The sequence below is a fragment of the Sinohyriopsis cumingii genome, chromosome 16, assembly GCF_028554795.1.
Source record: "Sinohyriopsis cumingii isolate HCF-2022 chromosome 16, ASM2855479v2, whole genome shotgun sequence".
Taxonomy (NCBI): domain Eukaryota; kingdom Metazoa; phylum Mollusca; class Bivalvia; order Unionida; family Unionidae; genus Sinohyriopsis; species Sinohyriopsis cumingii.
The window spans coordinates 43,436,117-43,448,289 of NC_142976.1; the positions used below are offsets into that span (position 1 = coordinate 43,436,117).

The 12,173-nt window shown below is 34.3% G+C and overlaps 1 protein-coding gene across 13 annotated transcripts in view; it reads right to left on the bottom strand.

Annotated features, from left to right (window-relative positions):
• LOC149780323 (GATOR2 complex protein WDR59-like) overlaps positions 1-12,173 on the bottom strand; it is a 180,227-nt gene that overhangs the window by 41,579 nt on the left and 126,475 nt on the right. For 10 of the 13 annotated variants that reach the window (XM_089937186.1, XM_089937183.1, XM_089937181.1 and 7 more), the window contains one exon: positions 2,212-2,244. The exons of the other annotated variants lie outside the window; for them this stretch is intronic. In XM_089937186.1, the coding sequence (XP_089793312.1) occupies positions 2,212-2,244 (33 nt within the window). The remainder of the gene's footprint in view (positions 1-2,211; positions 2,245-12,173) is intronic. 13 annotated transcript variants of the gene reach the window in all.

Below are 12,173 nucleotides of genomic sequence, written 5' to 3' on the forward strand. Positions count from 1 at the left end.
TGTACTGTCACTAATACTCAAAGAACTGACACTAATACTCAAAGAACTGTCATGAGACACCTATCATATTTTCACAAATATCCACATACTTACTGTATTGTCACTAATACCCACAGAACTGTGAAGAGATACCTACTGTACTGTCACTAATACCACATAACTGTGATGAGATACCTATTGCATTGCCATTAATAACTACATAAACGTCATGAGATACCAATTGTAGTCACTAATAACCACAGAACTGTGATGAAATACCAATTGTATTGTCATTAATACTCAAAGAACTGTCACAAGATACATACTGTCTTGTCACTAATACTTACAGAACTGTAAAGGGATACCTACTGTACTGTCATTAATACTCATAGAACTGTGATGTGATGCCTACTGTATTGTCATTAATACTCACAGAACTGTGATGAGATACCTACTGTATTGTCCCTAATACAGAACTGTAAAGAGATAACTACTGTACTGTCATTAATACTCACAGAACTGTGATGAGATATGCCTATTGTATTGTCATTTATACTCACAGAACTCTGATGAGATACCTACTGTATTGTCACTAATATCCACAAAACTGTGATGAGATGCCTATTGTATTGTCACTAATACCCACAGAACTGTCATGAGATACCTATTGTATTGTCACTAATACACACAGAACTGCGATGAGATACCTAATGCACTGTCACTAATACCCACAGAACTGCAATGAGATACCTATTGTATTGTCACTAATACCCAGAGAACTGCCATGAGATACCTACTGTATTGTCAAGAATACCCACAGAACTGTCATGAGATACCGAGTGTTTTTAGCAATACCCACATAACTGTAGCTCATAATCACATGCATTTCTGAACATTTATAGCTCAGAAATAAAAAGATTGAATCAGATTTCTAGATCAAAATCAGATACATACATTCAAGCTTTACACAAGATCATACACACGTCAAGCAGATTAAGTCGAATTTCCACTAATCAAATATTCTACTGTGGTCACAATGTGTAATCCAAGCTGTTTTTCCAGTAGATTAGACTGCTCCATCTTGCATGTTCATTTAAACTACCTCCTACAGATTAGATGGACTAGGAAGGAGAATGTCTGTACTGTCTAGTTTCATTTATCACAACTACTGATTTAATACAAAGAAATAGATGGGAATGATCTACCTACTGTCCATTTACCCAACTGTCGCATTTATCTCAAATTATAAAGGCCACAGTTTGAGTCTGATAAACAAACAAAAATGTATTCACCATCCAAAGATGTCATACATGTTTTTTTTCCATTTTAATTTTAAATTCCATAAAAACAACTCTAAATAAAACCACCCATTATAACTAAAAACTAATGGTAGGCAAAAAATTGGGCATTTCAAACTGTTTGACTCTCTATATGAGGCAAAATCTAGGAATTTCATAAGAATTATGTCCAGTACCTGGAGGAATTTACATGTTTCAACAAAAGAAAATTGCTGTATATATTTGATGTGTGGTCATAATTAATAATTTACTTGCTGGTATACTGCTATACATAGAATGTAGCAGAATAAAAGAACGGGACAAAGATCACAAGGATGGTGGCTATCAAGATAACAAGGATGATGGCTATCAATTATTTCTAGTAATTTTGATTTTCAGTCACTGTCAATATGAAACAATAGCTTATATATAAATGTATCAATTGAAATGAAGAATTCTTCGAGTGAGTTATATACAAACTGAACAAAAGACCACTCCCATTTTTTTGGGAGAAAATATTTGAGCAATTACTTTTGATGAGAACTTTTAGTTTGTGATGATTCTTTGTTGTTTTGAGTGCAAAACAGAAACCTTCAAACTATAGCCAAGCCCTACCATTTCTCTCAGAAAGAGTTTTGTCCCTTCACATAGCCGGACTGGCCCTTCAAGGCCCAAAAAAACAAATAGAATGCAATTTTGAATAAAATGCCATTTTTTTATGTAATGTGAGCGTTCAATATAGTAGATACTTTTTATTAGAAACACAAATTAATTTTAGTAACTGAAAATAAGATATTATGCCATAGGTTTTGGAAGGGAACCTAAAGTTTACCTTGGTTACACATTGTGATCTTTCACTATGACAAACATGTAATTACACTTCTAATTAAAATGTAGTAAGCATGCAAAAACATTACTACTAAAACTAAACCATAGAAGATATTTATGTATGTACCTTGCTTACTTTCTGTCATTTCCTTTCTAAGATCTATAATAGATGCAAATAATTATAAGCATGTGTTATGTGAGGCAAAATTAAAATGAAATAATTGAAAAAAAAACATTAATCACATGACTATAATTGGAATATGTTAATCAAGCAAAAGTAAAAACTGAGTACACGTAAGAAACCCAAAAATTTAACATTTTAACAGTGACTGTTGGTGCAACTGTCAGTAATTCTTATTTACATTTATGAGTGAAATTAATGTATGTATGCATTTACAGGACTTCAGAGCATGTCAGCACAATGCTGAGTATACAGTGCCAATTAAAAGTTTCAAAAAGATAAAGGTAACAAAAATTGCCAAAAGCCATGAGGGAGGAAAATCAAACAAAATAATGGTTAACATGTAGCCCTAAAATACAAAATATAAAAGGTAAAGATGTTAAAATTATTTAAAATATACACAAAATAAAAGAGCAAAAATGTAAAATCATTTAAATATAGTGCCAAGCTTTCCATTTAAACAACACTTTTTAAAGCAGTTTAAGATTTTTTCTGTTGGTATATCATCAAAAAGGTTCATCATCAAGTTCACATCTGAAAAAATGTCCCAGCCAATATGACTTAACCATAGGGCAAAGTTCTATGAAAAAAAGGCACCATTACTCTGTAAATTTGTGTTAGCAAATGATGAAAATTAAACATGAATTACATTTTCTTCAACTTAAGCATTTTAATTCAATCTGAGAAGTCTTTCAAACATTATTCAGACAAAACAAAATTGTCATGGACATGACATGATGTGACACAACAGACATGTAATGCCATATACTCCCGTCATAACTAAAGTATGGCAAGACACAAAAGAAATGAAAAAATATTATTGCAGTTCAGCTACACTGCTTGTAAAGAGTGGCAAGTGAAAGCTGTATTTAAATTTTTAGCACACATATATAGCTCTGCAGAAACTTTTAAGCAAAACCACACCAAAGCTTTGTATAAGTAACTTATAATGAATTTTCATTATTATAGACACCTTACATCCATTTTTAAGATTCATCAAATGTACCGTTTATACTCACTCATAAGTTGAGTTAAATTGCAAATAACATAGATCGTGATCCACTGTAGCATAATGCACCTATAGATCAGGGTCTATGTTGTATGTTCTAATGATTACTCCTAACAAACCGCACTGGCCCAGATTGGCTGGCATATTTATGCAATGGCAGATCCAGATCTGTGGAGTTTGCAGTTGTACTCATCTTATAAGCAAGTACATATGGTAATGAATGTGGTGCTCATTTAGTCAAACCTCAATAATCCCTCACTACAGCATTGTTTAAAAGTGTGATGTATTAGAGATGAGACTGACCTATGATATAAGTTTCAAAAATTGTTATTTAATAATAGGCATAAGCAAAAGCAAATTATAGCTGGGTGTATTTTACATGAACTCTTATTATTATGGGGTAGGCTAAGTTGAGAACAATCACTAGGTTAAATAAATTACTGGTAAGCAGCAATTAAAAAAATAGCAGTCCATTAATATAATATGCCATTTATAGTCGGTTATAAGTCACGTAAAAATGCAAATAACAAAGATCTTGACCTGCTATATCATAAAGTGCCTGCAGATATGATGTTTGTTCTTCTGAATGCTCCTAACAAACTGCAAAGACCCAGATCTGCTGATGCATAATGCGATGGCAGATCGTAGTCTGTGCAGTTTGCAGATGGACTAGTCTTATAAATGAGTATCTATATTAGTTATCAGAATTATAATACAACAAAATGATGTGTTTTTTATGCCATGCAACTTTACGAGACCACAGCATATACTGGGATCTATCAAGAATATTCATTTTACATCATGGTCAGTGTTTTATGGAGGTAACTTTGTGGCCACTGTATTTTAAAACTTCTGAAACATGAAAATTGACACTGTCTCAAAACCCAAAACAAAGAAGATTCTTCCATTTAATCCCTTTGAACAAAACATTTGATGCAAACAAAGTAGTCAACAATGGAATATCCTGACAGCTCAGTGTTTCTCAATTTATTCTAATTAATGATAACTAACTCAGTATTTGTTGACTTTTGTGCTGCAGTTTGAGACTAATACTTGAAAAGCTTGCAAACTACATGGCCAGGGAAAACTCAATTTTTTTTATACAAATGAATGAAAAGTCTGGATGCATGTATTAAACTATAGTGTATATTCTTATAAACTGGATGCATTTATTAAACTACACTGTTCATTCATATACACTGGATGCATTTATTAAACTACAGTGCATATTCATATACACTGGATGCATTTATTAAACTACAGTGTATATTCATATACACTGGATGCATTTATTAAGCTACAGTGTATATTCATAGAGCTTATATTATTAATAGCCTGTATAGAGCTGTATTTAATTATTTTCCACTCCAACTTTTCTCTCTCAGAAAGGTAAACATTGATATGCATCTCTTGACTTATTCCACTATTTTTTATATTCTTTCATTTGACTATGTAAGAAAACCATGTTTCCAGTAACTCAATCAGCCCTTAAAAAATCCCACTGATTCTGATATGGGGGGGGGGGGGGTCATGATTTAGAACTGACCACTCAGAATTTTTCATTACTTTTTAATTTCACAATTAGAACTAATTGAAAAATAGTGGAATTAATAAATGAAACAAATCTTTTTAAAGTAAAGCCTGTCCAAGCCTGTAAAATTAAAAGTCTTTCTTTTAATACTTGGCTGTGAATAAATGTATTTAAGCATCTGACAAAATTAATCTTCTTCCATGGATGCTGCACTGAAGATAAACTAGATGTGTTTTATAAACACGTCATAATGAAACAAAGACATACAAATATCTAAAGGAACATAAGTCAATGCAAAAATAGAGATAAACGAGTAAAAGTATTTGCAGCTAAGTTACGATAATGAGGATGAGTTGATGATAAGGTGGTACAACCATGCAAAATATGGAGAATAATTCCAGAAAGAAAGAAAAATGATAAAATGTGCAAATAGCCAAATTTTGTGCCATACAATTTTGGTGCACCAGGAATGCAGCTAAAATAAATAAATTCTTTCGTATGAGGGCTTCAAGGTAGATTAGTTCTTAGCAAACAGTGTTACCCTCTTTAAATAAAGTCATTACTATAATTATTATTATTTTTATTATTATTATTAATATTATTATTATTATCCATACAATTATATCTGATACTTAAACTTTTAATATGGTGAACTCTGCATTCTTATTAAAATTATACAGATATTTGTCTTAAGAAATTAGTCTATGCCTTTTTTGTGCTAATAAGATTTTCAACAGAAAGCACGAATAGTGAACAATTAAAAAAAAGATTAAAAAGTGTTGTGACATAACCAGCACATAAAAAAAATACTTACGTAATTTGCATACAAATGATTTCTGTATAAATATGGTTGCATTTTTCCCTCATAAAAATCTTAGTTCAAAGAGTAAGGAGGAGAAAACTGACAAAGATGTCAAATTTACTGAAAGGGCAACAAAAAAAATCAGGACATTTGCATATGCTTAAGAAATTGTTTCGCTGACAAAAAAAACATAATGTGTGTAACTGTGTTAACAATTTTCACACAATTTGTAAGAGTTTTCACACAAATGTTTTAAGTTCAAATTTTTTAAAATAAAAATGCTCAACTTTCATGAAATTTCAATCTGGTCATCTACATGCATCCATAAAAAGAAGCCAAGTGTCATTTGTCATGTTGATAACTACACATGTGAACTAGAACAGGACAACAGAAGGATGTACCATATGCACCCGAGGATGGACAGATACGAGTAAATCAGGATGTACATGCATAAAAACACGAATCAAGATGGGATCATATGGACAGACAACATTATTTATCTTGAAAGATAAAATGGACATCAATGCCATGATCCACTGTTAGGCGATCATGGACATAACATGTAACAAATTGGCATTTAAGAGTTTTAAGTGGGCCTGATTTTGAACACAGGGTCGAAGTCTGCCGAGCATCCAAATACAAGAGTACAAATCCTGTAAAGCAGACAACTTTAAATTCGTGTGAAATTTAGAAGTTAAGTTTTGTTTCTTGACCCAACTAAATTCTGAAGAAACATGAACTATCCTTCTGACCCTTACATACAGTACATAATGAAAGACAACTTCTGGAAACATCAAATAACACCAACAACTTGGAGATAAAGACAGCTCTGAAAATCTGCAACAAACCGTCCCACAAAATCCAAATTACATCAGTTATTAGTCCTGTTCAAATGGTTCACTCAGACGAAAGAAGAATGAACAAGAGGAACATAAATGGCACATTATATGATTGCCCTGATTTTAACAGCCCCTCCACCACCATGCCAGCACTTAGCACATTAAATTTAATGTGCAGAATCAGTTACTGTATTAGACTTACCATCGCTGTGAGCTTTAACCTTTTATTATCCTAAATACAAGCCATCAACAATCAATTGATTTAGATAATTGCTATAGACAATTGTTTGTTCTGCAAAATCCAATTTTTTCTCATAATAACCTTGACCTTTCACCCCCAAAGCAATAGGCCTCTTAAATACTTTAAGAATATGCCCTCTACAAAAGGTCATCAAGGTATATGGTCTCAAATAAATTCTTATCTAAAAACACTTTTTCTTCTTTTAAAGTGACCATATCCATAGATGACTGAGAACTCAAGTTATTGTGAGGAAACCATTTCTCATTCTTTTTTGACCGCTCCGGTGGCCTAGTAGTTAGAGCATCTGCCTCGGTTGCAGGAGGTTGTGGGTTCAATCCCTGGCTGAGTCATACCAAAGACTTACAAAAATGGTACTAACAACTGCTTCGCTTGGTGCTCAGCATTAAGAGGTTAGTGTTAGGACTAGTCAGCCTGGTGTCAGGATAATGTGACTGGGTGGGACATCATGCTACATGTCTGCAGCATGATGCCCCAGTGCTAGACATCACTATAAACTGCCACAGTGCACACATTGTAGTGACATGACTGAAAAATCATTAAAGCTACATTAAAAATCCAAATCACACACACACATACACATTCTTTTTCATGATAGCAAGCTTTCACCTTTGACCGTTAGACACCTCAAATAAAAGCCAACCACAAAATTAGATCATAGAATCTGATGTAGAACTAATGCCATTGTGCAGAAGCAATCCTTTTTTATAAGTCAAAGTTACTTTGAGCTTTTGACCCCAAAACAAAAGGAACTATTCCATACCCCATGTGCAGACTGTCCAAAATGTTTGGTTACTATAAAATATGGACAACTGATATCACTGCTTGGAAACCATATTTCTTCTCTTATTCAAAGTGACCATCAAATTTCACTTTTTTTACAGGGTTTTTCCTGAGTTCATGGGCAAGTGATCCACAAAGTTTGGAAACTGTAAATGGTGCACAACTCAAATTATTGTGCAAAAAACATTTTTGTTATTTCAGGCATAGTGACCAAGACCATTGAACCTGTGAGCAAAAATTAAAAAGGGTTCATCCATACCACAAGTACAAGCCATCCAAGTCTTGAAACTGCAGTGAGGGACAATACAACTTAATGTGCAAAAACCAGAGTGGCAAGAGATGGATGGACACCATAACTTAATGTGCCCTAGCTTATGGAGGGCATATGAAAATGAGGATAAAAGAAATAAAAGTAGGACAATTGTACCATAAATGGCAGATTAAACTCCCACACAATATTTAATAGTTCTCTGTGTTGGCACTAGTAGTACCTAGTTGACTCTGGGAATAACTTACCCATGTCTTAATGACCTTGACCTTGCAGTCTTTAACTACACTTATAGAACAGAAATGATTTTCAGACTGGTCATGACCTCTGACCTTTAGATGCCAGAATCAATAGGCTTTTTTATCAGTCAAGCCATCCACAAAATTTGGTCATGAAACTTACTCTAGAACTTTACTCTGAACAATAATGACCCTTACCTTGACCTTTTGACCTGAAAATCAACAGTCCTTTTCCTTAAGTGCAAGCTCTCCATGCTTGGACAATACATGTGTCCAGAACTAATTATTACGCAAACAGATTTTTCTTCTTCCGGTCACAGTGACTTTTGAACTCTGACCCCAAAGTCAATAAACTTCTTCCCTACCCAAAGTATTCATCCACAAACTTTGGTAAGGTACATTGTGAATAACCAAATATTCTGCAGAAACCATTTTTAATCTTTCAGTTACACTGACAATGCTCTTTGACCCTAAAATCCTAAAATCAATGGGCTTCTCTTTACCTCTAGTGCAAGCCATTCATAAAGACTGGACCAAGTCTGTGATGAAGAACTAATGCTATTGTGTTGAAGCTATTATTTTTCTTTCAGTCACAGTGACCTTGAGCACTGACCTTAAAATCTATAAGCTCTTCCTTATCCCAAGTGAATGCCAGAAGCAAAGCTTGGTCCAAATATGTGATGCAGAACCAATGTCCATACACAAACCATTTGTCTCCTTTCATTCAAGGTGTCCTTGATTTTTAACATTTTAACCATTTTTGTTTCTTTCAGGCATTGACTTTGATCTTTGAACTGTGTTTGACCCCAAAATCAGTAGTACTATACATTATTCCATGAGCCGTCTGCAAAGTTTGGTAGCTGTAGAAGGCAGAAAACTTGAATTACTGTGCAGAAACCATTTGCCTTCTTTCAGTCACAGTGACCTTAGATATTTTGACATCAAAACTGATTCTGGTTCTTTCTCCACAAGTTATCCACAAACTCTGTAAATTTTGCAACTGTGCAATTTTTGTAATCCTGGCACATCTTGAGAGAGGGAAGCAGCTGCATAACCATTTTGAATATCACATTTTCTTGGAACTCAACTACTGTGTATGGCTTGTTACAAGTTACTTTATTAGCTTAAATCAGTCTCAGAAATGAATCTGACATACAGCTTTCTTAGGCATGATCCTACTGCTATGCACCAAAAAATTACCATGCTCCAAACCTAACAAAAAAGGAGCTGTCTTGACCAGTATTTACATACAGTGCTCAAATCACAGGTGTGTTCTAATCATAAATCTCTAAAAATATTAGAAGTGCATTACAACAAATATAGTAAAATGCCAAAACTCAAGTATGGATTAACAAAATGGCAATAATAAAATACAAAACCATTAAATAAGCAAGACACATTATACACCTGCACCACATTTAACAGTCCTCCATGTAGGCACTAGTAGGGCATTAAAGACTTAATAGATTATTGTCCAATGGGTCTTAGAAACATGACTTTGAGGTCAAGGTGAGTGGTCCAAAACTAAACTTGCATGCTGAAATCGTCATTTTATTATAACTATTATAACTATGACCTTTATACTGGTTCTGGTATTACCCTAGTGCAAGCTATCCACCAAGGCTGGTCAGGGAACTTAGTATAAAACAACAACTATTTGGCAAAACTGGTTCTTCTCCAAGTCACATTGACCTTTGATCTTTTGAAGCCACAATCAAAAGGCCTCTTTCACATATCTAGTCCACAAATTTTGGTGGAGGTACATGGTCTAGAGCTAAGTTATTATTTAAAGATCATTTATCTTCTTTCTGTCAGTGATTCAAACCTTTGACAGTTTGACCACAAAATCAATGGTCTTTCTTACCTAACATGCAAATTATCCACATATTTTGGTGATGACACCATGCCTGAAAACTCAATATTTATGATGAAACCATTTTTCTTCTCAGTAACCTTGACCTCTGACCTCCAAATTGAAAGGTTTATTCTTTACCCAAGTGCAAGCCATCCACAAAGTTTGGTCCTCATCTGTCAAGCTGAAGTCATATTATTCAGCAAAAGCTATTTTTCTTCTTTCAGTCAGGATGACCTTGACCTTTTGATCTTTCACCTAAAAATCTGTAAGCTTATTCTTTCACAACTGTAAGCCAGCCACAAAGTTTGGCACGGATATGTGGTAAAGAACAAATTGTATGGTGTCGAAACCATTTTTTGTTCTTTTAGTCAGCGACCTTCACCTCTGATCCCCAAACCAATAGGCTTCTTTAATCCAAGTGAAAGTCATCCACAAAGCTAACTGCCGATAGTAGATAACTAAAAAAGTAATTGCGCAGAAGGCCAGAAGCAAAATTTCTAACAAAAAGGCAGAAAAACAAACATCGTCATAACATACTATGCTCTGGCTTATGGTAGGCAAATACAAACTGGGATATCAAATAAATAAAGATTAAGGAATTAGAGAATTAGAACTAAGGTCTGGATGGCATATACCATATTAAGCAATTAGAGCAATAGTGGCATGAGACAAGAGAGAAAGAGTGAACCAAGATGTCTAAATTAAGACAGTAAGATTTCCAAAATGCCCAGCTCATTTTCAAATTTTAATTTCTTTTTTATAAGCTTTATAATTTCAGAAATTTTTCATCTTGAAAAAATGTAATGACTCCAATTAATTAAAAAATGAATCAATATGTTGGAGTAACTTGCCCAAAAATGCACCTGATAGAGTGTTGTAGGTCTGTTGAGAAAGCACTTTACCTCTTAAGTTGCATCCTAAAATGTTTCATGTGACGCAAAAAAGCTTTAACAAATCTTGCATTTCAAATGCATGTATACAATTTAGTAATTGTATCAACATATTATCTTCATCAGCCAAGGTTCTGACGTGTATCCATCTAAAGCATTGGTTCCCAACCTTTTCTGGCCCCAACCCCAAAAATAGTTGTTCTGAGCCTCACAATCCCATTTCCACATTTTGATAAGATTTGCCACCATCAGAAAAGTCCCTGCAACCCTCTAGAACGTCCTCACCACCCTGATTTGGGTCATGACCTGGGGGTTGGGAGCTATTGATCTAAAGTGCACTGACTGGAACCTTGACTAACATGACATCCATATTTCTGTGTGACCACATAGTTTATACAGTTCATCAGTGTCAATTTTACCATATGACATACCATGTGCCCAAATATTTTCCACATTACCTGTAATGAACTTGTTACTAATTTATTTCAAAGGCTATTAATATTACAAAGTGAACAAATTGTTATGGTTATGCTCAACTCTTTATTTATCTACTAGTATTATTTTATAGTTGATTAGGAATTTCCTCTTTCTGCTGACAGGACAAAAAGTTTTTTGAACTGATGAACTGCACAAACAATACCCATCTACCACCTGTTGTCAATCTACTGTTATCCCCTCACCAACAAAGCTGGGACGGGATGTAGCACTGTGCCATGTGTTTATTTGTTCATTCATCAAGCACTCAATATCTAACAAATTCCACCATTACTCATCAAAATCAGTTTAAGGATTCATCTCAAACAGGATAACTAAGCCATTGAAAATATGTCACTGTGTCCCAATTTACAGGCTTGAGTTAATTTTGTATTATCCGCTGTCTGTTACATCTTTGATATCTTAGGAGGACCCTGATTGACCTACACTAATATACTGGTATGTGGATACATTTGAACTGAAATAGAGCATATAAAAACTTCGTAAATGTGACCCAACTGTCATGCTTGAAAAACTTTCCAATTTTCCGTTGTCACATTTGCTTCAACCTCAATATCCTAAAAATATTTCACCTGAACTCATGAAAACTGGTATGAGGACACGTCATGAGAATGACTCGACCATACCAAAAGCAGATTACTGTGCCCCAATTTTCAAGCATGAGTGACTGCCTTTTCCTCTACACCTGTATACCATTCTGTATATTGTCAGTTACTCCAACACTCTGCTGTTTACTTGAAATTCCTAAAAGCACAGGGCCCAGTTGACCAAGTGGTCTAATGTGCTTGCCTTTTACAGATCAATGACTCACCCAAGTCCACACAGTTTCAAGTCTTGGGCTTGGCCAATGCTGGTATATGAGAAAGCTTACCAGTAGCTTCCCATGGATTGGTGGTTCTTCCTAGGGTTTCCCAGGTTCTTCCTCAGTTAGATATACC